Source organism: Myotis nattereri, assembly GCF_964212035.1.
Source record: "Myotis nattereri genome assembly, chromosome: 3".
Classification (NCBI taxonomy): Eukaryota; Metazoa; Chordata; class Mammalia; order Chiroptera; family Vespertilionidae; genus Myotis; species Myotis nattereri.
The window spans coordinates 187,434,318-187,461,014 of NC_138077.1; the positions used below are offsets into that span (position 1 = coordinate 187,434,318).

Genomic DNA, 26,697 nt, shown 5'->3' on the forward strand with positions numbered 1-26,697 from the left:
TCAGGAAAGCTTTTCCAGAGAAAGTGACATTTTAATATGGGCCATGAAGCAGCAGCAGGGGCTCACCCGAGGAAAAATCCTGGCAGGGGAAACAACACCTGTGCCATGTGCATGTTCGGGAGCTGCAAAGAGTTCCATGTGGCTATAATAAGGGGAGAACATAGCTCTGTGAGGGTAATGAATCCAGAAAGGTGTCAGGGGCCAGCCTGTGCTGGACTCTATAGGCCTGATACTGGGTAGAGGGTGTGCGGGAGGCAGCCGATTGATGTTTCTCTCACATCGATGTTTCCCTCTCTCCTCTCCCTCTCCCTTCCTCTCTCTCTAAAAATAAATGAAAACAGTTAAATCTTAAAAAGAAAAAAAAAAAAGCCCTAGCCGGTTTGGCTCAGTGGAAAGAATATCAGCCTGCAGACTGAAATGTCCCAGGTTCATTTCCAGTCAAGGGCACATGCCCAGGTTGCTGGCTCGATCCCCAGTAGAGGGTATGCAGTAGGGGGCATGCAGAAGGCAGCCAATCAAGTATTCTCTCTCATCATTGATGTTTCTTTCTCTCCCTCTTCCTTCATCTCTGAAATCAATAATATATATACATATATATTACACACACACACACACACACACACACACACACACACACTAGAGGCCCAGTGCACAAAAATTTGTGCACTCGTGGAGGGGGGGGGGGGGTCCCTCAGCCCGGCCTGTGCCCTCTCGCAGTCTGGGACCCCTCGGGGGATGACCACCTGCTGGCTTAGGCCCACTCCCCGGGGGATTGGGCCTAAGCTGGCAGTCAGACATCCCTCTGTCAGCCCGGGAGCTCTCGGGGGATGGCCACTTGCCAGCAGGGAGCAAGCCTAAGCTGCAGTTGGACATCCTTAGCACTGCTGAGGAGGCGGGAGAGGCTCCCACCACCACCACTGTACTGGCAGCCATCAGCCTGGCTTGTGGCTGAGCAGAGCTCCCCCTGTGGGAGCACACTGACCACCAGGGGGCACCTCCTGCATTGAGTGTCTGGCCCCTGGTGGTCAGTGTGTGTCATAGTGACCAGTCATTCCCAGTCGTTCTGCTGTTAGGGTCAATTTGCATATTACCCTTTTATTAAATAGGATAGAGGCCTGGTGCATGGGTGGGGGCCGGCTGGTTTGCCCGGAAGGGTGTCCTGGATCAGGGTGGGGGTCCCACTGGGGTTCCTGGCCAGCCTGGGTGAGGGGCTGATGAGTGTTTGCAGGCTGGTCACACTCCCTTCAGGGTGGGGGTACCCACTGGGGTTCCTGGCCAGCCTGAGTAAGGGGCTGATGGCTGTTTGCAGCTGGTCACACCCCCTTCAGGGTGGGGGGTCCTCACTGGGGTGCCTGGCCAGCCTGGGTGAAGGTCTGATGGCTGTTTGCAGGCTGGTCAAGCCCCCCTCCCAGTGGGGACCCTCACCCCATGGAGGTTTGGCCAGCCTGGGTGAGGAGCTGATGGCTGTTTTCAGGCTGGCCATACCCCCTTTAGGGTGAGGGGTCCCCACTGGGTTGTCTGGCCAGTCTGAGTGAGGGGCTGAGGGCCGTTTTCAGGTTGGTCAAGCCCCACCAGTGACGGAAGCTCCCATCCTCTCCTTTTTTTCTTTTTTATTCTGGGATTTATTTACCTTCTATAATTGAAACTTTGTAGCCTTGAGAAGAGCTCAGAGCCGGCCAGGGTGGGCAAGAGGGAAGCTTGGCTTCCTCCATCGCCAGGGGCAACCCAAGCCTCCTGCTCACTCCAGCTCCATAGCCACGGCCAGCTGAAAGCAGGTATCTGGGGTTTATTTATCTTCATAATTGAAACTTTGTTGCTTTAAGTGGAGCTCAGAGCCCGCCGCAGCAAGTGGGAAGCTTGGCTTCCTCCATCATTGAGGCAACCAAGCCTCCTGCTTGCTCCAGCTTCGTGGCTGCCGGCCACCATCTTGGTTGGGTTAATTTGCATATAGTTGCTCTGATTGGCTGATGGACGTGGCTTAAGGTGTAGCAAAAGTACGGTCAATTTGAATGGTTGTCTTTTTTTTAATATATATATTACCATGCTAAGTGAAAGAAGCTAGTAACAAAAGACCACATATTATATTTGTATATAACTTATATGAAGTGTCCAGAATAGGTGAATCTGCTACTTTAGGGCTGGGACAAAGATGGGCGCTAGGAGGGCAAGATCTAAAAACTATGGATTTCTTTTTGAGGTGATAAAAAAGTCTAAAATTGTGGTTGCATATATATGTGAATATATTAAAAACTACTGAATTGTACACTTTAAATGAGTGAACTATCTATAATAAAAAACCATAATATGCAAATTGACCAAACAGCCGAACAGCAGAACGACCATCTGGACAATCATGCTATGACATGCACTGGCACCAGGCCAGCCAAGGTGGGTGTGATGCGATTGGTGGAGGGGGGCAGGCCACCATCGCCCCACCACCTCCCCACAGAGGGAGGCCCAGGCCACTGGCCGGCAGGGCAATGAATCGGGGGGGGGTGAGGGGGGCTCCACAATTGGGGTCTCTGCAGAACCAGGGATCCAGGGGTGTGTGGCAGTGGACATGGGCAGCGCCAGGCCAAGGCTGGTGCAGGTGGGGGGTGGGGCCGCAAAGCCAGGAGCCAGGGGAAGGAAGGCCTACCCTTGCACAAATTTCATGCATTGGGCCTCTAGTATCTCAATAAAGCTATTAAAGAAAGACAGAGTGAAGGCAAGGAGTTTGAATCCCACTTACTGTCTGAGCCAATTCTCAACAGTGCAGGTGAGAAATGATGGGGTGGTGGTAAACTGGAAGAAATACATGGGTAAAAAAATGGACGGGGGTTGAATATGGGAAGGGAAGGAAAGGGTAGAGTCTATTTAGGTTTACTGCCAAGCTTCTGTTTAGAAAACTGGGTTGATGGAGATGCCAGTCACTAAAAGAGCAAAAACAACTAATACTTATATGGCACTTAATTGCCAGGCACTGTTCCAAGCACTTAGCCTGCATTAATTCCTTCAATCTTCAACAGCATTAGGTAGGTACTATTATTAGGCAGGTACTATTATTATCATTCCCATTTTACAGAAGAGAAAATAAGCTGAGAGAGGCTAAGTGACTTAGCCAAAGTCTGACAACTAGTAAATGGCAGAGCTGGGATTCAAACCTGGATATTCTGACTTCAGAGTCCCTCTCTTAGCCATAGTGCTATGCTACTTCTCTGGTACAGTGAAAAGGGTTCAGATTGGGGTATAATACAACTCCCAAATTCAACACAAATACACTGATCTCATACTGCACGCCAGGTCCTGGGCTAAGGGCAGGGCCCAAGGGGCACCCTCTCCCAATAGAAGATCCCCACATTTCCACTGTAGCCCCATCGCACTCACAGCCTCACTACAAACAAGGCAGCAAACTGAGTATGAGCTACATACTCAGCCTCACCCGCCCACACCTGCCTAGCTTCAGTTCTCACTGCTTCTCTCTACAGCTATATTTTCACAGGCAATGCTCTGGGTTGGGCAGGGGGGTTGGAGCAATAGACCAGTCCAGCAGCACAAACTTGTTTCCAGAGAAATGATGGAAAAGAGGAGAAAGGGCCAAGACACATCTCTCAAAGGGTCATTAGGCAGGCAGCTGGGGGAGGCGAACCTGAGCATGCTGTCCAAGGCGCCTCACTGCATCCAGTCCTGGCCCAAAAAAGGGAACTCCCACCAGTCAGCCCTGAGTCATTCTCTCTCAGCCCCCAAGGAAGAAGTGATTTCCTGCATGGCCCTCTGGGCAGCTCAGGCTCCTCCTATGCGCTGTGCATCCTCTTATCTCACTCCCAGCCCCCTCCCTAGTGGGGCAGACCAACCAGAGTTTGGCTGGAGTAGGCTGGTCCTCATGTTTCCTCAACAGGAAACATGGACTCAGGGTTCAGAGAGAGCCTGGCAGCTCAGTAAAAGCAGCTCAGAAACCAGGAAGTCTCATGGAGAATGAAAGATGGAGGGCTGACCAAATTGAGTCCCCTGCAGCTCTCTCGCTTGGGGTCACTGCTAGGCATCTACTGGTCCTTTTTCCATTTACTTAAATTAAGTCTCTCTGGAGGCCTATTTTGAACGTAGCTTCATACTGTGGGAGAGACTCACGCCAGGCCCTGTGCTAAGCACATAATGTTAAAACAATGCATAAAATGAGGAATCAGAGGTCCTAGTCAGGGTGTCTATGTAGTAATTAAAGAACAGACTTTGGAGTCAAACAGACCTTAATTCAAATCTCAGCTCTGCTCCTTAGTAATGACTCTAGACAACCCATTTAATTCATCACAGCCTCTATTTTCTCTTCTATAAAGTAAGGAAAGGGGCACCTGATAGAGTCATTGTGTGATGAAATGAGACATGCAAATGTTTATTAATGGTAGCTGGCAGGATAATGGTAGGATGGGAAATCAGGGAAGAAGAGCCTAACTTGGAGGAGAGAATTAAAATGACAATCCCCACCTGTTTAGCTAAGGTAGAGACAGCATGGCTGTTTATGTACGAAAGCACTTCAACAGAGGCACAAAAATGTTGAGGGGACACAGAGGAAGGACAGGCTGTAAGTATGCAACCCAAATGTCCTTAAGGCAGCCGTATATTCAGTTAGAACAGCTCAGTCCCTATTCCACATTCTCAGGGAAGTCCACACCCTGCCCTGTTTTTACTAGGACTCTGTAAGGGTTTACATCCTCATGATCATCTCTCAACCTGAATCCCTGCTTTTGCTAAATTCTTTTATTTTATTTTATTATTGTTGCCAGTACTACAGATGTCCCCTATTTCCCCCCTCCACCCAGTCCTAGCCTCACCCCAGGCTTTCCCCACACTATTATTTCTGTCCATGTGCTATGCATCTATAATAATGAAAGCATAATATGCTAATTAGACCGGATAGCCGACCAACCTTCCGGACGTCCTTCCAGACGACCTTCCGGATGAAGCCGGGGCTGCGAGGGTCGAGGCAAGCTGCTGAGCCCCTTGCACGAATTTTGGGCATTAGGCCTCTAGTATGTACATATATGTTCCCCTCTAAGATCTGTCAGTCTGTTCCATGCATCCATGCCTCTTGCTAAATTCTTGATTACTAGGTTGCTCACTTTCCATAGCTGCATCCTCTTTCAACTCCACAGGTATCAGAAAAAGTATTTCTCCCTGTTCCCAAATCACCATGAATATCAGGTATTGTGTATAGGACACTTTTACTGAATGTCTGGGGTGTTCATGGGGAAGCTAAGCATTCACAGAAGAGGGTGTAAAGTTAAAACTGAATATTAGGCATCACTAGTATAAAATTTCCCCCCGACAGTCCTCCTTCTGGAATTTCTCTCTGGTGAAGCTTCTCCTCCTCCTCAGGTTGCTGTCATTTACTAGCCCTCCTCTTTCTCAGGAGTCAGCACAGAACACGCCAAAAGTCCCACCAACTTCATATTCAGCAAATGTAGTTCTTTTTACTTTTTAATACATTTTATTGATTTTTTTACAGAGAGGGAGGGAGAGGGATAGAGAGTTAGAAACATCAATGAGAGAGAAACATTGATCAGCTGCCTCCCGCACACTCCCCACTGGGGATGTGCCCGCCCACAACCAAGGTACATGCCCTTGATGGGAATCGACCCCAGGACCTCTGAGTCCACAGGCTGATGCTCTATCCACCGAGCCAAACTGGTTAGGGCGAGCAAATGTAGTTCTATAACACCTTCCTATCGAGGTCATGCCCAAAGGCTCACCAGGTTGTTTCTGATCACAAGAGAGCTACTGATGCCTCTGAAAGGAATGTGAAATTGCAGTTGTCTTTTTAAATTAGCCTTTTCCTCCAAAAGACTTTCTAAGAAGTAGTGACTTGGGGGCTGATCTTGAATCAGAAAGAAAGTTCTAGCAGGCTGAGATTGGAGGGTTGTGCCTGGGGAAGCAAGGAAACAAGCCTCTGTGGCAGAATGAGGGAGAGACTCCAAGAACTGGGAGATGAAAGGTCAAAGGGCTGTGTTCTAGCATCTCGAGATGAGTCTCGTGTGGATTCATGGAAGGAATTTAAGCAGAGAAAGAATAAAAGCAAATTTGAGCTTCAGAAAAAGGATAGAGTAAGGAGATGCCATTTGTTAACTATCAGAATGGCAGACTTAAAACAGCACTGAAAAAGATGTGGGGAAAGTAGCATGCTTTAACACACTGCTAGAGGAGTAAATGGAACAAGCATTTTGGAGAGAAGTTGGGCAATTTTAGGAAAGCGATGAGGAGATGGAGAATCCAAGTGCCTGGAGCAACCTATCTCGGACTTTCCGACTGGATGAAAACACAGGTGTTGGAAATCTGGGGAAATGGTGAGACAAGGGCAATGGCACAGGTACAGGCTCGAGAGAGCCAATTCTCTTCTCAGTCACTGTTCAGTGACATTATGTTAGTAGCTTGAAATTAGCCATGGTTGGGTATTTACACTGCAAAAAGCAGCAAATGCTACAAAACAAGACTTCATCTCTTCCTGCCCCCAGAGAGCAGTTTAACAGCATTCCACTTACTGCCCGAGCCCATCCTCATCCAGCAACCCCTTGAGTTCTTTCAGCAATGGCTGCACTTTGACCTTACATGCCGACAGAAAGCCCAGGCCTGCTGCTCTGGGCTGGACCTTAAGAAGCCTACTGGACTCTAAGTGGTCTCCCTAGGCCTAGTCCAGTTCCTGCTTGATATTCTAAATAAGTAGAGGACTGGGGAAGGCACCTCTTTCCAGCTGTGTGGGAGCAGAGAAAAACGGGGAAATGACAGGACAGGTAGCTGGACCTCCTTCCATGCAGGAGCAGAAGCCCTCATCTCAACTCTGACAGTCATAGACAAGCCTCTTGTCTTGTGGGCTCTGCACCCTTAACCACTACTATACCAGCTTCCTGTAGAAGTCACCGGACTTGGTAAAAGCTGGATGCTAGAGTGGAGGGAGAATGAAGAATTGAAGATCATTGTCAGGTTTCAGGCGTAAACGCCCAGGTAGGCTATGGTGAGATGTGAGCACAGGAAGAAGAAAAGATCTGACAGGGTGTAATCGTTTGTTTGTTTGGTTTTTTTTTTTTGGGGGGGGGGGGGGGGCGGGACTCAGTGAGTTGAAGTGCCTGTGGAACAACAAACAGAGATGTCTAAAAAGTAACTTGAGAATTTTAAGATCAAGAGAGTGATAAAGACTTGGGAATTACTGCTATATAGATGCACGTGAAGCTATGAGATCACTTGGGCAATATAAAGGGCAAAGCAAGGCTATCTGGGGAACAGCAACATTTAAGAGAAAGAGCAAAGAAAGAAAGAAACGGGGTGGGGAGTAGGAGGAACTAGGAGAATGTGATACATCGCAGAACCCAAAGAAGGAGAAGAATATCAAATGTTGCCGAAAGGTTGAGTATGATAAGGATTAAGATGAGAGACACAATGAGGTTATTGTGGCTGGGCCAGAGTAAAGACAGTGGTAGGAGATGAGATTTAAGTAGGCAGGGACCAGGTCAGGCAGGATTTTGTGTGCCAGTAGGAGGTGTCTGGATTTTATTCGAAGTGCAGTAGGATCATTAGAGGAATTTAGCAGGGGAGCAAAGAAATACGATTTGCAGTCTAAACATAGCCCTACATTACGTGGAAGACAGATGAAAGGGGTGGAGTGGAGACAGTTAGGAAGCTATTGCAGTCATTCAGACTTGGACTCAGATGGTAGGAGAAGAGGTGGTAAAAAGTGTTCAGATTCAGGATACATCTTTAAAAGATATCTGGGTACTAATGAAAAAATAAAAGATATCTGTGAACTCAAGATAAGAGAAAGACAGAAACCAAAGAGTACTGAGATTTTGGGTTTGATCAACTGAGTAGTATTGCCATTTATAGACGTGGATAAGACTAGGAAAAAATAAAACAGGTTTAGGCATGGGAACCAGAATCAAGAGTTTTATTTTGGCCATCTTAAGAATAATATGCCCATTGGACATACAAGTGGAGACGTAATCCAAATCTGAAAGAAAGTTAGACATATTAATTTTGAAATCATCAGTATATACATAGCATCAAAGCCACGGGCCTATATGAACATTAAAGCTGTCTTTCCTCTCTCACTTGACCTGATAGAGGTTGGATGGCCATTGGTTGGGGGCTGGGAGAGGCATCCAAAATCATCCCCATTGGGCAAAGGCAGCTGGTCTTTGAACCTGAGAGCTGGACAGGAATCAGGACTAACCTGGCTCAGAGACTTTGTGCAAAGAAATGATGCCAGAGAAACTAAGACCTCACAGGAAGGCTGAAGGATTTCCATTTCCCTACTCTTTCTCCCCTCCCCTTAAGGGGCCATTCCATTCCCTGTGGACTTTACAAATGTTCTATGTTTAAAAGCATTAATTTGGGAGGAAGAGAGAAAGGTGATATTAAGGACACTCAAATCTGTAGAGCCAGCAATGGGAGCTCCAACTCCCTGTGGGAGTTTATGTGGCATATTACACGCCCCCCCCCCCCCGCCCCCAGCCCCATGTCCCAACCTGCAAGAGTCAAAGCTCCTGAGAGTTGACATAAAAGCCACCCATAGTTACAGCCCTCCAGGAGGAGGCCTGGGCTTCAGACAAGGGGTCATGCCCACTATTCTGCTGCTAATGTGAGGAAGATGAGCATGAGCTGAAGAGCTGAGACCAACCATCCTTTGATTTCAAGCCAACTAGATAAAAATACTGAAGACTAGTGCTTCTCTAACTTTAATGTGTATTCGAATCATCTGGCAATTTTGGTAAAATGCAGATTCTATTTTGGTACATTTCGGGTAGGGCCCAAGATTCTGCATTTCTAACAAGTTCCCAGGTAATGCTTTTGCTCCTGGTCTACTGACCACACTTTGAACAGCAAAGAATGGGAGGCAGCTGTGGAGCTACCCACAATGAAAGGGGCATGTCCAGTTCCAGGGAGAATGTGTTCACTTGTGCACAAAGTCACAGAACCTATTGAAATGGAAATAGCCACCATTTTGTTGTGGTTGTGTGGCAGGTGGTCATTTCTTGGCACTACACTTTCCAAGAGCATCACGTGGCTGTTAAGCACGTGGTTCCTGAGCTTTACCTCTGAGTAGGCATATGATCTGAGGCAAACCTTCAACTTCTCTTCATCTTAATTTGCTCACTTCTCTAATGGGAATAATAAGACTATTGTGAGGATTAGCTAAGCCAATAGATATGAAGCACTTAAAACATGGCAGCACAGTAAGTGCTCACTGTTAGTAAATGTTACTGTTTTTGTCGATAACACGCCCTTCTGCAATAGTCAACTTAGACACACTTGGACGCTGAATCTCCTTTTCATACATGGTCAAATTATAACCCCCATCTCACTCCCACCAAAAAGCCCGTATCCTCTTTCAAATCCCTCCTACCCGCTTGTCCCCTTCCCCCTCCCCTGGCCCCTGGCCCCAGTGTGGTCTGGATAGGCCCCACAGGGGCAGGGGCAGGGACAGGGACAGGACGTGGGGCTGTATCTGACAGGAACCTGAGGGGCTGGCCCGGGGGGGGGGATTGGGGCCCGGCTTCCTGAAGGGAGGATGGGCTAAGGCAGCCACACAGTGCCGGAGAAGATGCCCTCCTGGGCCCTCTTGGTGGTCACCTCCTGCCTCCTCCTGGCTCCCCCAAACCTGGCACAAGTCACCAGCCAAGGTGAGGTGTATGGAGGGTGGATCTCACCTATAGGCAGGAAGAGGGAGCCCTGGGAGGGATGCAAATTAGGAGGCTCCCACTGGTCCCCTATCTTTCTCAAACATGCCTGGAAGGACCCAGAGCCCAACTCACCAGCTGTCCCTCAGATGCCTCCTTGCTCGCCTTGGACTCAGAGCCTCTGAAATGTTTTTCTCAAACATTTGAGGACCTCACTTGCTTCTGGGATGAGGAAGAGGCAGCACCCAGTGGAACATACCAGCTGCTGTATGCCTACCCAGGGTATGTGCTGGGCTGTGCCCCACTCCCCTGCACCTGTCCTGTTCTTACCTCAGCTGAGCCCTGCTCCAGTAGCTTCCCTGCCTTTGGCCCCATAAGAGAATTACTTCAAGTACCTGCCTTCAGTAGCCACTTAATGAATTCATGTGCTTTGGATAGATCCAGCTCAAGCCTCTACATAACCCCTCATCCAACCTATCCCAGGTACTGAGAAAAAAGAGACAGTAATGGAAATAGAAGTAGGGCTTGGGGCCAGCCTGGGTCCTGAGGGTGGCTGGGTAGGTAGGATGGACTTTTTCTCTGCCCACAGGGAGGAGCCCCGTGCCTGCCCCCTGAGTCCCCCGTGCCTGTTCCCTGTGTCTCCCTTTGGAATTCGATATATGTGCCAGTTTCCAGCCCAGGATGAAGTTCGTCTCTTCTCCCCACTGCACCTCTGGGTGAAAAATGTGTTCTTGAACCAGAATCTGACCCAGCGGGTGCTCTTTGTGGACAATGTGGGTAAGGGCCATCCTCCGTCACCCTGGCCCCTCTATTTGCTGCCCCCAGGCTAGGTCATAGAGTCAGACCAGTTGGTGCTCTTTCAGGACAACATGCATGGCCTTCATTACTAGACCCCCAGAGACACCTCAAGACACCCTATCATTCCTCCCAGCCTTGGCATCGAGACCTAGACTTCATTTCACATCATAGATACCCTGGCCTTCCCATCATTAACCTATTCATTTACACACTCATTCAACAGTGCCAGGCACTGTGCTAGGTGACAAGTATACAGAGATCCCTGCCCTTGATGAAAAGAGATCCCCACTCTTGAGGAGCACTGAGTCTAACTAACTTGGAATGAGGTCACTGTTCTCATGAGGAAAGGAAAACAGGATAAGGAGTCTCCCTGCCTGCCCTCCAAGAGAGCCAAACCAGCCTCCAGCACCCCTCTCTAAAATCCATGGGTTAAACTGTAGACAGTTCTGATGTGCTCTATCTTGCCCTCAGGCCTACCAGCTCCCCCCAATATCATCAAGGCCATGGGCGGGAGCCAACCAGGGGAACTTCAGATCAGCTGGAAGGCCCCAGCTCCTGAAATCAGTGATTTCCTAAGGCATGAACTCCGCTATGGCCCCAAGGATCCCAGGAACTCCACTGGTCCCACAGTCATGCAGTTGCTGTCCACAGAAACCTGCTGCCCAGCTCAGTGGAGGTCAAACCCAGCCCCAGCTCTGGACCAGACTCCATGTGCACAGCCCCAACAGGATGGACTAGGGCAGACCTCCCCAACTAGAGAAGTATTCTGGCCTTCTTTCACTCCACTTCCTATCTCCTACCCCGAATTATTTTGCCCCAAGAAAGGACAGGCCATACTTTGGGGATACTAGATTGGGTTAGTCCTTGGGGAGTTAGTACAAACTCTGATTGGTCCTCAGGAACTGTGTCTATTTAGGGATCTTCCACTTTGGGTCATTCACACCAATAAAATTGAGAGCTTGAGGCCTCCCAATTAATGGGGACTTCCCTAAAAACCCCTGACCACCACCTGAAACCCACTGGCCTGGCCTCCAGTCTGTGTGCATATCTATGCGGTAAGGAACTGAGCATCTCTCCACAGGCATGCTGTGGGGCTTCAAATATAAGAGATGGAGGCTGTCTTGGCTGAGAGGCAGACCTAGATTCTGAGACTGGGATTCTTCTCTCAAGGCTCCGTCTCTGACAGTGATGAGTGGAAGCTGCCTCATCTCGGGGCTCCAGCCTGGGAATTCCTACTGGCTCCAGCTGCGCAGCCAACCTGATGGGGTCTCCCTCCATGGCTCTTGGGGACCCTGGTCCCACCCTGAGACTGTGGACCTGCCTGGAGATGCAGGTGAGTCATAAAGGAATGGGGAGATGAAGAGGAAATAAAAAGGTCTTTAGGGAGGCATGGGCTGGACATGGAAGCTCTGATAACCCTGGTCCTTCCTGATGACCTCAAACTTGCAACAGAGAGAACCATGTTCAGGGAGAAAACAAAGAATCGGCGTAAATGTTCCAAGTTATGTACGTTAAGATGATCTGGATACCATATAGAGTAGAAGCCTGTGGGCCCTAATGTGACTTCCTTCTCTGATTCAGTGGAAATTGGACTACAATGCTTTACCCTGGACTTGAAGAATGTCACCTGTCAGTGGCAGCAACAGGACCATGCTGGCTCCCAAGGCTTCTTCTACCACAGCAGGCCGTGGTGCTGTCCCAGAGACAGGTGAGAGTTGAATTGCTGGTTGAGCTTGATGTCATGGGAGAGAGGCACAATCTTGCCAAAAGAAGGGAGAGGTTGTTCTTGGTCCTCTTCACTCCCCTCCCTGTCCCAAAACCAAATGGCCTCCATGCTCTCATCCTCCAATGGGTTTTTTATCTTCTCAACCTCTCCCCATCCCCACTGTCACCTGGACCACTGCAACTGCCTATATTCTCATTCACCTCCAACTCATCCCCCATGCTGCTGACAGAGTGACCTTTGTTAATCTCAGATTTTGCCTGGCCTTCCCTTATGTACTGCAACTCTTCACTATCAAATCCAATCAAAACTTTGCCTGGTCTTCAAGAAATTCCACCAAACATCTCATTGATTGTCACCCCCACCATACCTAACCTATAAGCAAGGCTTGTTGATCTTGTGTATTAAATATCCTAATACAGGCCACCATCAACTCTCACTTGGGTGCCTGAGAATATTCATTAACTGATCACCTCTTGAATCCTCAAATCATTCTCCACACAGGAGCTGCAGTGATCTTTTAAAAGTGAAAACATGAACATAACACTTCCTACTTAAAAACCTTCAATTGATCTTAGGATAAAGGATTCTATCATTGCTGTAACTGGTTTGGCTCAGTGGATAGAGAGTCAGCCTGCGGACTGAAGGGTCCCAGGTTCGATTCCGATCAAGGGCATGTACCTTGGTTGCGGGCACATCCCCAGTGGCGGGTGTGCAGGAGGCAGCTGATCAATGTTTCTCTCTCACCGATGTTTCTAACTCTCTATCCCTCTTCCTTCCTCTCCATAAAAAAAATCAATAAAATATATTTTTTAAAAAGAAAAGAATTCTATCATGGCCTTAGAAAGTTCTAAAGACTCAGCCCTTACCTCAGCCTTAAGCCTCTGGTTATACTGTGCTGCCCTTTGCTCTCCATGCTCTAGTACTGGTCTTCTTGGGTTCCCTCTTATTTGCCATATTCCCTCCTGCCTCTGGGTCTTTGCCCATGCTGTTTACCCAGCTCTCCTGCCTTTACTTGACTTCCACTTATCCTTCAGATAGACCTCAACTCAAATGTCACCTCCTCAGGGAACCTTCCCCTGATCTTCCAATAGCACTACTCTACATCCTTGTTGTACCAGGTAGCTCTCCTTCTTAAGTACTTATCATAGTTACAATTTTACATTTATAATTTATCTGGTTACTTGGTTGATAACAAAATGTTCTCTCAGCCCTGGCTAGGTAGTTCAGTTGGTTGGAGCATCATCCCACACACCAAAAAGGTAGCGGGTTTGATTCCCAGTCAGGACACATACCTAGGCTGCAGGTTTGATTCCCCCATTGGGGCACATGTAGGAGGCAACTGATCAATGTTTCTCTCTCACAGCAGTGTTTCTCTCTCTCTCTCTCTCTCTCTCTCTCTCTCTCTCTCTCTCTCTCCCTCTCTCTCTCAAATCAATAAACATATCTTCAGGTGAGGATAAAACATTTTTTTTCTGACAGAATTCCAGTTGGAAAAGGCCGATCTTGACTATACAGGATCCATGAAGGCAAAGTCAGTGTCTGTTTACACTCACCAATGTATTTTCACTTATCACAGTGCCTGGAATATAGTAGGTGTTCAGTAAAAAATTGTTGAATGAATGAATAATGAAACAACACTATTCACAGTTTTAATGTATTTTTCCAGTTTTTCTATACATTTATATATGTCTATACATAATAATTTTCAGCATAAATTGCACATATCTGTATGTATATATTATATTTACTTTTTTACTTAAAAATATGCCTTGGAGATCATTAAAAAATGCAACTCACTGTTTTTAATAACTGCATAGATTTCCATGTATACAGGTGCCTAGAATGGATTCAAGGATGATAAAACTGAAGTTATCCTTTCCTCCACCAAAACCTGCTGCTCCTCTTATTGTCCTCCCTCCTACCATCAGTTCAATTTTTCAGGCCTGAAACATGAAAAGTACCCTGGACTTCTGCTGTTTCTATACCCTTAAAATCCAATCAGAAATACTTATTTCTACCTCTTCAGTATCTCTTGAATCCATCTATTTCCCTCAACCCCCATTGCCCACAACCCTATTTTCATATCCTCATCACTTTGCACATGGAAACCATGTACAAGGTCCTAATGGATTTCTCTCCTATTCTACCCTCACAAATCCTCTCCTACAAACTGCAGTTAGAATGATCTTCCTAAAGTATAAAGCCAATTGTGACAATTCCCTGTTTAAAATCTTTTTTAAGCCAAAACCGGTTTGGCTCAGTGGATAGAGCGTCGGCCTGCGGACTCAAGGGTCCCAGGTTCGATTCCGGTCAGGGGCATGTACCTGGGTTGCGGGCACATCCCCAGTGGGAGATGTGCAGGAGGCGGCTGATCAATGTTTCTCTCTCATCGATGTTTCTAACTATCTCTCTCCCTTCCTCTCTGTAAAAAATCAATAAAATATGTTTAATAAAAAATAAAATAAAATCTTTTTTTAAAAAAATTCATTTTATTGCTTTTTTTTTTTTTACAGAGAGTAAGGGAGAGGGATAAAGAGTTAGAAACATCGATCAGCTGCCTCCTGCACACCTCCTACTGGGGATGTGCCCACAACCAAGGTACATGGCCTTGACCGGAATTGAACCTGGGACCTTTCAGTCCGCAGGCTGACGCTCTATCCACTGAGCCAAACCAGTTGGGCCCTATTTAAAATCTTTTAATGTCTCTGTAATTACTACATGATTGAGTTCAAGCTCCTTAGAAAGGCTACAAAGCCATTTATGACTGTGGTCTGCCTTCTCACATTTACCACTCACCACCAGGGTGCTAAAAGCATTCTACACCACTTCGAATTTCCCCCAAAGCATCGTATCTCTTATCTGTGCCCAAGCATGTGCCTCAAATGCCTGTTTGTCCCCTTTGCCTCCTATTTATAGTCCAAGACTCAGTTTAAGCACTGCCTTGTCCAGGAAGTATTCTCTGACCCTCCCATTTTGGGGAAGATCATCTGCCTTGATACTTCCCAACCAGCCTGTGCACAGCACAGAAAAATACCATCTGTTTGTTTGTCTGCCTCTCCCACTGAAATGAGAGCTCCTTGAAGATTACTTCTCTATGTATTCATAGGGCCTAGCACAGTGCCAGGCACACAGTTTCAATAATTTGGTGAATGCATGAGTAAACATAAAATACATAAAATGATAAATAATTTTTGTAATAACTAGCCACTTATAGGTTAGCCACCTACAGGAAGTCGACATGACATGATTCATTTGTTTAATGAACAATTATCAAGCACTGTGCCAAGCCCTGAGGATAGAATGACAAATAAAACAGAAAAGGTTCCAACATCGGGGGGACTTATATTTTAGTGGGAGGAGGGGAGGGAGTGACAAACACGGCTATAGGATAGAGACTACGTGGGAGGGTGGGGCGGGGCTGCTGATTTAGACTGAGTGGTCAGAGCAAGTCTCACCAAGGTGACCAATGAGCTAAAACCGAAACGCAAGAAGGAATAAGTCACTGAAAATCTAGAGCCAGAGCAATCTAAGGCAAAGTGAAATGCAAAGACAGTGCGTTTGGCATAACTGTAGCAGAGAAAGAAGGCCCCTGTGAATGAAGGGTGGTAAACTGGTATGAGAATTATAGAACAAGAAAATGGTGAGGTTGGGAGGAGCTAAATCATATAGAGTACTCCCTGGTATGTATGGAGTTTGGATTTTATTCCAAGTGGGATGGGAAGCCATTAAAGGATTTTAAGCGAATGAGTGACATAATATGATTTACATTTTAAAAAGATATGCTTCTTGCTCTAGCTGGTTTTGACTCAGTGGATAGAGTGTCAGCCTGCAGACACTACTCTCACCTCTTTATAATTTTGAAAAAAATATATTTTTTCAAAAAGATCTGCTTTTTAAAAAAATATATGCTTTTATTGATTTTAGAGAGGAAGGGAGAGGGAGAGAGAGAGATAGAAACATCAGTGATGAGCGAGAATCATTGATCGGCTGCCTCCTGCATGCCCCCTATTGGGGATGGAGCCCGCAACCTAGGCGTGTGCCCTTGACTGGAATCGAACCCGGGACCCTTCAGTCCACAGACCGACACTCTATCCACTGAGCCAAACTGGCTAGGGCAGATCTGCTTTTTTGTGAAATTATAAAGAGGTGAGAGTAGAAGCAGGATCACCAGTTAGACATATGCATTAATCCAGGCAAAAGATAATGGTGGTTGCATCTAATGTGGCAGTGGTCAAGATAAAAAACAAATGGGCAGATTTGTGATATATTCTGGACATTATCAGATCAACATTTTGGAAGCAAATTCTGGTAGCTGTGTGGGGGACAAATTGAAGGGAGTGGCAAAAATGGAGGTGGAAAAGCCAGTTAAGAGGTTGTTGTAATAATCTAATAGTACAATAACATATAGAGGTGACTAAGAGAACTGCTGTATGAGAACAGATTTTTGTTGTTGTTGTTGTTAATCCTCACTGGAAGATATTTTTCCCATTATTTTAAAGAGTGGTAGGGAGGGGGAGAGAGAGAGAGAGAGAGAGAGAGAGAGAGAGAGAGAGAGAGAGAGAGAGAGAGAGAAACACTGATTTGAGAGAGCCACATCAATTGGTTGCCTCCCACTGGTACCCCAAATGGGATGGGAAACCTGCATCCCAGGTATGTGCCCTTAACTGGAATTGAACCTGCGACCCTTCGGTTCTCGGGCTGACACTCTAACCACTTAGCACACCATCCAGGGCTGAAAACAGGTTTAAAACATAGGATGTTTTTCTGCAGAATGATGATGGCTTTTTAACCTTTGAAACAGTCCTGTGAAATAGGTATTATTAACCCATTTTACAAATGAGGAAATTGGGACAAAGATAAACCAAATAATTTTCCCAGTTATACACCAACAAGCCAAGACCTGAGCTCTATATAGCCCATGCTATTTTCATGTGTCATCTAGCTCCTTTCTTAAGAGGAAGAGGCTGGGGGGGGGGGGGGGCACCAAAGCAAATGTCAGAAAACAAAACATACGGCATGCAGACAGAGCACGCCCTGGAGGCCCATCTAAGAGAGGAGTCAGATGGTAATCCATGCAGGGCATAGCTCCTGTGGGAGGGAGAATATCAGGATTAGTCTCTGAGACAGGCCTAATTCAATGATTCTGTGTGCTGATTCTTAGAGACCCCATCTGGGAGAAGTGTGAAGAGGAAGAGAAAAATCCAGGATTACAGCCCTCCCAGGTCTCCCGCTGCCACTTCAAGTCACGAAATGACAGTGTTATTCACGTCCTTGTGGAGGTGACCACAGCCCAGGGTGCTTTCCACAGCTACCTGGGCTCCCCTTTCTGGATCCATCATGCTGGTAAGAACTTTCTTCCTTTCTGCTCCCACACAGCCCCTCCCCCAACTGCATCTGACCCTGTGCCCAGAAGCACCAACTCTTGACACTTCTGACCCATGGCCCTGGTGGCATGATGTCTCATGCACAGAAGGGCTTAGGCCAGTCCCTGATGACATCCCTGTAGTGCGCATCTCCACTCCAAACTTGCACTGGAGGGAGGTCTCCAGCGGGCAGCTGGAATTGAAATGGCAGCACCCATCATCCTGGGCAGCCCAAGAGACCTGCTATCAGCTCCGATACACAGGAGAAGGCCATCAGGACTGGAAGGTGAGACCAAGGAACAAATGCCCAAAGACCTCACCACACAGGGTACTCCTGAGTTTCATCATGCCTGTTATCAGGGGTGAGGGCGTCCGTGTGTCCATGTCTAGGCTTGCATATCTGTGTTTATATGATTCAACTGGTATCTTAACTTCTCTTTGGCATCTGATACTGCTGACTACTCCCATTTTATATGTTCTCTTCCCTTTGCTGCTGCGATACCTGTCTCTCCTGATTCTCATGCTCTCTCGGACCAAACCTTATTTTCCTTTCCTGGCTCTTCCTTTTCCACCCTTCCTTGATATGTTGTGCTTCCTACAGGCCCATCCTAGATTCTTTTCTAGATAAACATAGTATACGCTTTCCTTAGGAGAGTGCTTCAACTCCATGGTTTTAACAACCTTATATTAACCATCCCAGACTTACCATATGGGAACAAACTTCTACCATAGGCAAATTACTTAAACATTTGAAGTCCCACTTTTCTTATTGGTGAAATGAGAATAAATATATCTACCTTCCAGAGTTACAGTAAAGATTAATTATATAAATGTCTAGCACACTGTCTGACAGATAGAAGATACTCATATACATTAGTTAAATCTTAGTTTCTTTCTCTACTTTTATTCTTATTTACCACCTACACAGTATATACAACTTCTTACCAGATAGATCTACCTAAAGCCCCCAGAGGCAGTTCAGACTCATACAGTAGTTCCCCCTTATCTGTGGGAGATACATTCAAAGACCCCTAGTAGAGGACTGAAACCATGGACAGTACTGAAGCATATATATATACTATGTTTTTTCCTATAAATACATACATACACTTTATGGTTTCTCTTTGGCATATCCAAATTACCAGCATCACTACTCTTGAACTTTGGGGCTATTAAGTAAAATAAGGGTTACTTGAACTCAAGCATTGCAATACCTTGACAGCTACATAGGGACTATCAGGCAGGACACAGGGATGATTCGCATCTTGGGTGAGATGGAGCAGGATGGTGTGAGCTCTCATCATGCTATTCAGAATGGCAGGCATTTAAAAACTTACAAATTAGCCCCAGCCAGTTTGGCTCAGCAGATAGAGCTTCGACCTTCGGACCAAAGGGTCCCAGGTTCGATTACAGTCAAGGGCACGTACCTTAGTTGCAGGCTCCTCCCCGGCCCGGGCCCTGGTCAGGGTTCGTGCAGGAGGCAACCAATCAATGTGTTTCTCTCACATCAATGTTTCTCTGTCTTTCCCTCTCTCTCCCACTCTCCCTAAAAAATCAATGGAAAATATCCTCGGGTGAGGATTAACTGTAGTAGGGAAGCCACTACAGTTACGTACATTTTAAAAAATAAAATAAAAACTTACAAATTATTTATTTCTGTAATTTTTTCATTTAATATTTTTAGAACATGATTGACTAGGTAACTGAAACCATGCCGAGTGAGATCATGAATAAGGAGGGACTACTATATATCCAAAACTTAACTCATCTACAGTAAAGCACGCAAATGTTATTTAACTAAGCAGTTGATTAACTTATACATGTGTATACACCAATGGTCAGCAAATCGTGGCTTGCAAGCCACATGCAGCTCTTTGGCCCCTTGAGTGTGGCTCTTCCACAAAATACCACATGCGGGCGCGCACGTACAGTGCAAAGTTGACTTAAAACTTTAAGTAAAGTTTATTAAGTTAATTTTAGGGAACGTTGTGGAGTGAAAGAAGATGTAGTATCGAGGATTGAGAAAGGTATGTTGAGATGGTTTGGACATATAGAGAGGATGAACGAAAGGAGATAGACAAAACAAGTATACAAGACGAGTGTGAATGGGAGAGTTGGAAGGGATTGACCTCAGTGAACGTACCTCAACCAGATTGAGGACGTTTTTAGCAAAGGCCAGCTTTAGGAGTACCCTAATTAAGTTAATAACAATGTACCTACCTATATAGTTTAAGTTTAAAAAATTTGGCTCTCAAAAGAAATTTCAATTATTGTACTGTTGATATTTGGCTCTGTTGACTAATGAGTTTGCCGACCACTGGTATACACCCATGTAACCATTATCCAGACCACAATATGTTATTTCTAGCACCCTGGAAACTCCTCATACCCCTATAGTCATAGGACCTCCCTTCCAAGGTAACCACTATTCCAGCATTACTATTGTTAAGTTTGACTGTTGTTGAACTTGATAAAATGAAACCATACAGTATTTCTTCCTCAAACTTATTTCTCCTCTGTACTTTGTCTCTGACAATGGCACCACCACTTACCCAGTTACCCAAGCTTGGAATCCTCCTCAGTTCTTCTTCCTTTTGCCTTGTCTCTTCCCCCTAATTATTAACAAGTTGAATTTATTGTACTAACAGTTCTCCAATCCCTCCTCCCACTGCCTTAGCCTCCTCTTTGACTGTCCAGCCTGCCTATCCAGCCTGCATACTGAACTACTCTGTAGTCCCCAGTCAAGCAACTCAGACTGTACTAAATGCTCCTTTGTGCTCCTGGTGCCTTACTTATATCGTTACTAGAGGCCCAGTGCATGAAATTTGTGAAAGGGGCTTGGCCCTCACAGCCGCAGCGGCCACAGCAGCTGCGTCGGCCCTCACAGCCCCAGCTTCATCCGGAAAGACGTCTGGAAGGTTGTTCAGCTGTCCAGTCTAATTAGCACATTACACTTTTATTATTATAGACTAGAGGCCGGGTGCACGAATTCATGCACAGGTGAGGTCCAGCTGGCCTGCCCTGATTGGCATGGGGGGGGGAGGGGCAGGTCAGGGTTGGGGCTGGCTGGGGGGAGGGGCCAGCTCCACCCACTGGTTGAACTACCTGTCAAACTCCGGTTCAGGGGACAATTTGCATATTAGCCTTTTATTATATAGGATTATAGCACTAATTACTTATAATTATTTACTTGTTTGCATATCTTCCTTAGTAGACATGCAAGAGACCATGTTTCATTTACCTTCTTCCCCAGTGCTAGCCCAATACTTGGTATTTCACAAGCAGTTCATAAAAACTTGCTAGATGATTAAGTTAATGAAGCTTCCCTGCTTATACACAGGATACTTGTGCCCTCTGCTTGGAATCTGTCCTTGCAACCCCAACACTAGCATAATAACACTAGCATAATTCTGGCATCCTCTGCTGAATGCATGTGACTTGGAAAGGGTCCTTAGTATCTGAGTGCCTGGGATTTCATTGCTTCTGACAGGAGGTCATGTGTCCCCGTCACTGTGCTGCACCAGGATCTCTGTCAGGGTGTATCGTGTGTATTTGTGTCGGGATGAGTAGTTCTCCGTGCAGATGAGGTCTGTGTGTCAGGGTGTCAGGGCGCTTCTTTAGAGGTGGGCTTGCCTCAGGCATAGTGCGGCCGCAGGAAGGGGGAGACGTTCTGTCTCCGGGTTTCCGCAGGGATGTGTGTTTCCTGTCCGTGAGGCATTCTGAGGGGATCCCCTGGGTATCAAAGTGGCAGGGTTTTGGTCCAACAAATGCCGATCTCTTAAGGACCGGATCCGCACCTGAAGCATAACCACCTTCTCGCTTCTCCTCTGCGCAGGTGCTGGAGCCGCCTCTGGGGGCCCAGGGAGAGACCTTGGAGCTGCGTCCGCGCTCCCGCTACCGGTTACAGCTGCGCGCCAGGCTCCACGGCCCCACCTACCAAGGCCCCTGGAGCGCCTGGTCCGCCCCAGTGCGGGTAGAGACCGCCTCGGAGACGGGTGAGGGCCCCGCCTGGGCAAAGGCGGTCTGCGGCTGCGCAGTTGGCGGGGCGCGCGCGCCTAGGTCGACGAGGGGCGGGGCCAGGGCGGCGTGGGGCGGGCCTGGGGGCGGGGCTCCGGCCCGGGTGGCGGAGGTCTGACTCTTTTCATCCCCGTAGCCTGGATTTCTCTGGTGACCGCTCTGCTCCTGGTGCTGGGCCTCACCACTCTCCTGGGCCTGCTGCTGCTGCGGTGGCAGTTTCCTGCGCACTACAGGTACCGCCCCGGTCCGGCCGGAGACCGGGCCGTGGTCAGGGCGGGGCCGGAGGCCTCGGAATAAGCATGCCAAGCTCTTGGACACCCACTTTCTGGACAACTGCATGTCCACACCTGTGGCTTCAGCCAAAGGCTTCCTGCCCGCCTTCCCTGGGAGTCGCACTGCTTCCTGTCACTCTTAGCATGCGCACTGTACTGGACGCTCACACTGCCCCACCTCCTGACTCCTCATCTCAGGAGCAAACTACTGTCCACCTGCCACCCGAGCCAAAACACTTAGGTGCCTCCGCCTCCTCCTTATCCAGTCTGATCTGGTCTGGTCATTCCGCCTCCTAAGCCTCGCTCAAACAAAGGCTCCTTTTCTCTAGCCCTACACACACTACCCGACTCACTGAAACAGAGCCTCTTCTCCCTCCAATTTGTCTGACCCAACCATTCTTTCTAAAATGCACACATGAATTTATCATGTACCTCTTTAAATCTCTGTATCGCTCCCCAGGATAGAGTTCAGATTCTAGAACGACAAACACAGCTCCGCCAGATCTGGCCCCTGCCAGCATTTCCATCTTCTTCCACCCTGCTCATCAGTCTTGCCAAACTGTTGATGATTTCCTCCACAAGTCAAGTGGTCTTATTTCTCAGTGCCTTTGCACATTATGTACCCTCTATCTGGAATATCCTCCATGGATGACTAATACCCATTTATTCTATCTAATAAAAGAGAAACATGGTAATTAGCCGTAACTTCGCTACCCTTCCCATTGGCTAATCAGGGTGATATGCAAATTAACTGCCAGCCAAGATGGCGGCCGGCAGCCAAGCAACTGACCCGAACAGGAGGCTTGCTTGCTCCAGTCACAGAGGAAGCCAACATTCCCTGCCTGCCGCTGCTGGGCTCTGAGCTGCTCTCTAAGAAACATTGTTACAAATATAGAAGCTAAACAAAACCCCAGAAACCTGCTTTCAGTCAGCTGGGATCTCAGAGCCGGAGTCGCAACAAAGTTTCAAATACAGAAGGTAAACAAAGCACAGAAACCTGCTTTCAGCAGCCGAGGTCTGAGCTAAAGCCGGCTCTCAGCTCCAGTGACAGCCATAGAAGGTAAATAAATTCCAGAATTAAAAAAAAAAAGGAAAAAAGGAGAGGTTGGGAGGGGCTTCAGTCACCTGCCAGCCTGAAAACGGCCCTCAGCCCCTCACCCAGACTGGCCAGGCACCCCAGTGGGGACCCCCACCCTGAAGGGGGTGTGACCAGCTGCAAACAGCCATCATCCCCTCACCCAGGCTGGCCAGGCACCCCAGTGGGGACCCCCACCCTGAAGGGGGTGTGACCAGCTGCAAACAGCCATCATCCCCTCACCCAGGCTGGCCAGGTACCCAAGCGGGACCCCCACCCTGATCCAGGACACCCTTCAGGGCAAACCAGCCAGCCCCCACCCGTGCACCAGACCTCTATCCTATAAGTAAAAGGGTAATATGCCTCCCAGCACCGGGATCAGCGGAGCATCGAGGCCTCCCACCACCGGGATCAGCAGAGCCGAGAGGCCTCCCGGCCTGGGATCAGCAGAGCAGCGAGGCCTCCTGGCTTGGGATCAGCAGAGCCAGGAGGCCTCCTGGCACCAGGATCAGCGGAGCAGCGAGGCCTCCTGGCCTGGGATCAGCGGAGCCAGGAGGCCTCCCGGCATCAGGATCAGCGGAGCAGCGAGGCCTCACTGCCCCTGTGTCAAGCGGAGCCACGAGGCCTCCCAGCACCAGGAGCAGCGAGGCCTCCTAGCACTAGGATCAGCGGAGCCACGAGGCCTCCTGGCCCCTGGAGCAGCGTGACAGGGGGCAGCGCCCAACCCCCTGATCGCCCTGCGGCTCTGTGTGTGACAGGGGGAGGGGCCACAACCTCCCTATTCGCCCTGCTCTGTTCATGAAAGGGGAAGGTGCCCCAACCCCCTGATCGGTCCTGCTCTGTGCCTGATAGGGGGGAGCTCCCCAACCTCCCCATCAGCCCTGCTCTGTGTGTGACAGGGTATGGAGCCCCAACCCCACTGATGGGCCTGCTCTGTGTGTGACAGGGGACAGCGCCCCAACCCCCTGATCGGCTGGCTCTGTATGTGACAGGCGTGGCGCCACAACCCCCTGATCCACCCTGCTCTGTGTGTGACAGGGGGTGGCGCCGCAACCTCCCCATCGACCCTGCCTTGAGTGTGACAGGGGGCGGCGCCCCAACCCCCCAATTGGCCCTACCCTGAGCGTGACTGAGGGTGGCATTGCAACCTCCTGATCCGCCCTGCTCTGTGCATGACGGGGCGGCACCCCAACTCCCCAATCGGCCTTGCTCTGAGCCCAACCAGGGGCTGCGGGGCAGGCACCTAGGGATTGGGCCTGCCCTCTGCCACCCGGGAGTGGGCCTAAGCCAGCAGGTCGTTATCTCCCGAGGGGTCCCAGACTGTGAGAGGGCACAAGTGGGGCTGAGGGATACCCCCACCCCCACCAGTGCACAAATTTTTGTGCACCGGGCCTCTAGTCTTTAAATAACTTTCTTCACCAACTCCTGGGAAACCTTTCCTAGCCCTCCCCTATTTGCTACTCTCTTTGTACCCATATACAGACTTCTATAATAGTACCAGTAGCATTTTACTACATTTATTTTATTATGTCTTCCCTATTTCTTATTTGGTAATCTTTAAATCCTCAGTACAGCGTATGCCAGATAGCACACCCTTAAATAGATGTTATTAATAAATGACCTATTTATGTGGGAAGACTAAGGTTAAGGAGAAATGTCATTGGAAGTTATAAACAAAAAAGATAGAATGCATACCACCTCAGTCTTTCAATTGGCAACATCTTTTGATTCTTGAAGACTCAGCTCAGAAAGCAACTCCTCCAGGCAGCTTCTTTTGATGGTCCTAGGCTATCATCTCTCTTTGAACATGCATGTCTTTGAACTTTTAATATGCAGGTGGGAATGTAGCCTCTATGCAGGTAGCCAGGTCCAAGTAAAAAGGGGAAAAGGAGGAGGTGGTGCTGCTGAACCAGACATACTCAGCTCCTTTTCCCCAGTTTACCAGATAACTCACTCCTTCTCCCCTGGAGAGATATGAGTGAGGTTCACAGAAGAGACCTGAAATGTTGTTCCGCTAAAGTCCCTCCATGTGGAAATATGAGCCTAAAGGATTGGAAGTTCCCCAACATACCTTAATCCATACTCTTCCCAGATAGATCACCTTCCCCAGTAACTTAATAATAAGCCCCCACTGGCTCTCTTCATTCGTTCATTCAGCTAATTACTTGAGCACCTGTTATGGGCCTCACACTGTTCTGTACACTGGAAATACAGAAGTGAGCAAATACACAAACTCTTGGCTCTCGTGGAGCTTACATTCTTCTAATGGGGTGAGACAAAAACAAGTAGATACAATAATAATAAATACATAAGAAGTCAAGTGTCATAAAGAAAAATAAAGCAGAGCAGAAGATAAAGTAATGGGGAAGGGAGGCAGTACTGTTTTAGACAGGGTAGTCAGGGAAGACCCCTTTGTCAGGATGGCATTCGAACAGAGACCCAAATGAAGCGAGGGAATAAACTGAGCGTTCCAGAGCAAAGAGGAAGCACAAAGGCCCTGAAGCAGAATGTGTGAGGACAGGACGCCCTGCACCACTCCTTTGTTTAATCTCCTCACCGCTAGCGCCCCTCCCCCACCAGAGGTTTCCTTTGCACCTATACTCTCACTTTATTGCCTTGACTACACTCTTACCTCTCCAAGCTTTACTTGCCCACCTCAGAGCCTCCCCCACTGCCCCACCTCAATGTTCTCCTCCCTCCCAACTCACTCCCATGACTCTGTCTCCTTTTTTCCTTCTCCCCCAGGAGCCTGAGGCATGCCCTGTGGCCCTCACTGCCAGACCTACACCGGGTCCTAGGCCAGTACCTTAGGGATGCTGCAACCCTGAGTCCGGTGAGTGCACTCCTCTCCCTACCACCCACCACTAGTCCTACAAGGAGCTGGGTCCTTGAACACACAACAACCTTTCTAAGACCATTGCCTACCAGTATTCCATCGTCCTGGGCCTACCCCAAGCCAGACCCTCCTTCCTACACAATCTGGGTCTTCTCGCAGAGGACCTGCTAATCCAGCCCACTTTTCCTCTCATCTCTCCCAGCCCAAGGCTGCAGTCTCAGATGTCTATGAAGAAGTGGAACCCAGCCTCCTTGAAATTCTACCTAAGTCCTCAGAGAAGACTCCCTTGCCCCTATGTTCCTCCCAGACCCAGATGGACTACCGAGGATTGCAGCCCGCTTGCCTGGGGACCATGCCCCTCTCCGGGCAACTGCCCACGGCTGAGTCGGGATCCTACTGCACCACTCACATCGCCAACCATTCCTATTTACCACTGACCTGTTGGCAGGCTCCTCACTCCCAGTACCCTGGACAGAACCAAACCCTCTAGTAGACCTTTCTTCCCACCTTTCTACTTACTCCCTCCCCCCCCCCCCCCCCCCCCCGCCTGCCCCTACCACACCATACACATCTCAACACATCTCAGACCTCATTTCCATCCTCTTTGTTGACCCTTGTAGCTGGGCTTCACAACACTGATCTTGCAATACTGCTGCTGACATAAATCCAGGAGCCTCTTTCCTCAGGCAAGGCTCATTTATTTGACTAAGCTCTAATTTCCACCTTCTTTCTCTCACCTCTTTAATGCCACACTTCCCCACTTCTCATTTGCTTTTTGGACTACTTCAATGAGTACTTCTACTACAAATTTGCTAATGAAACTGCCCAGGCAAAGTTCATCTCAAACTTTCTAATTGCAAGATCCAATAGGATCTTGTTAACCCTCCATGTATCTGATCTCTCTGTGGCATTTGCCACAGTGACTACTTGTTTCTCCTTTAAATTCTCTCCTACCTTGGCTTCTATGACATC

At 48.1% G+C, this 26,697-nt stretch overlaps 1 protein-coding gene across 2 annotated transcripts; it reads left to right on the top strand.

Annotated features, from left to right (window-relative positions):
- Positions 1 to 9,562: 9,562 nt before the first annotated feature.
- MPL (MPL proto-oncogene, thrombopoietin receptor) lies at positions 9,563 to 26,215 on the top strand (the record flags this gene model as incomplete). Of its 2 annotated transcripts, XM_081088238.1 has the most annotated exons (12): positions 9,563 to 9,641; positions 9,788 to 9,920; positions 10,228 to 10,415; positions 10,908 to 11,197; positions 11,607 to 11,769; positions 12,018 to 12,144; positions 17,324 to 17,505; positions 17,669 to 17,811; positions 21,361 to 21,520; positions 21,679 to 21,775; positions 25,635 to 25,722; positions 25,928 to 26,215. In XM_081088238.1, 12 exons carry the CDS (start codon positions 9,563 to 9,565, stop codon positions 26,213 to 26,215), a joined length of 1,938 nt encoding a protein of 645 aa, XP_080944364.1. The 2 variants fall into 2 exon arrangements, with proteins under 2 accessions (XP_080944364.1, XP_080944365.1); XM_081088239.1 differs by lacking the exons at positions 21,361 to 21,520; positions 21,679 to 21,775; positions 25,928 to 26,215 and having other exon boundaries at positions 25,635 to 25,700.
- Positions 26,216 to 26,697: the final 482 nt, after the last annotated feature.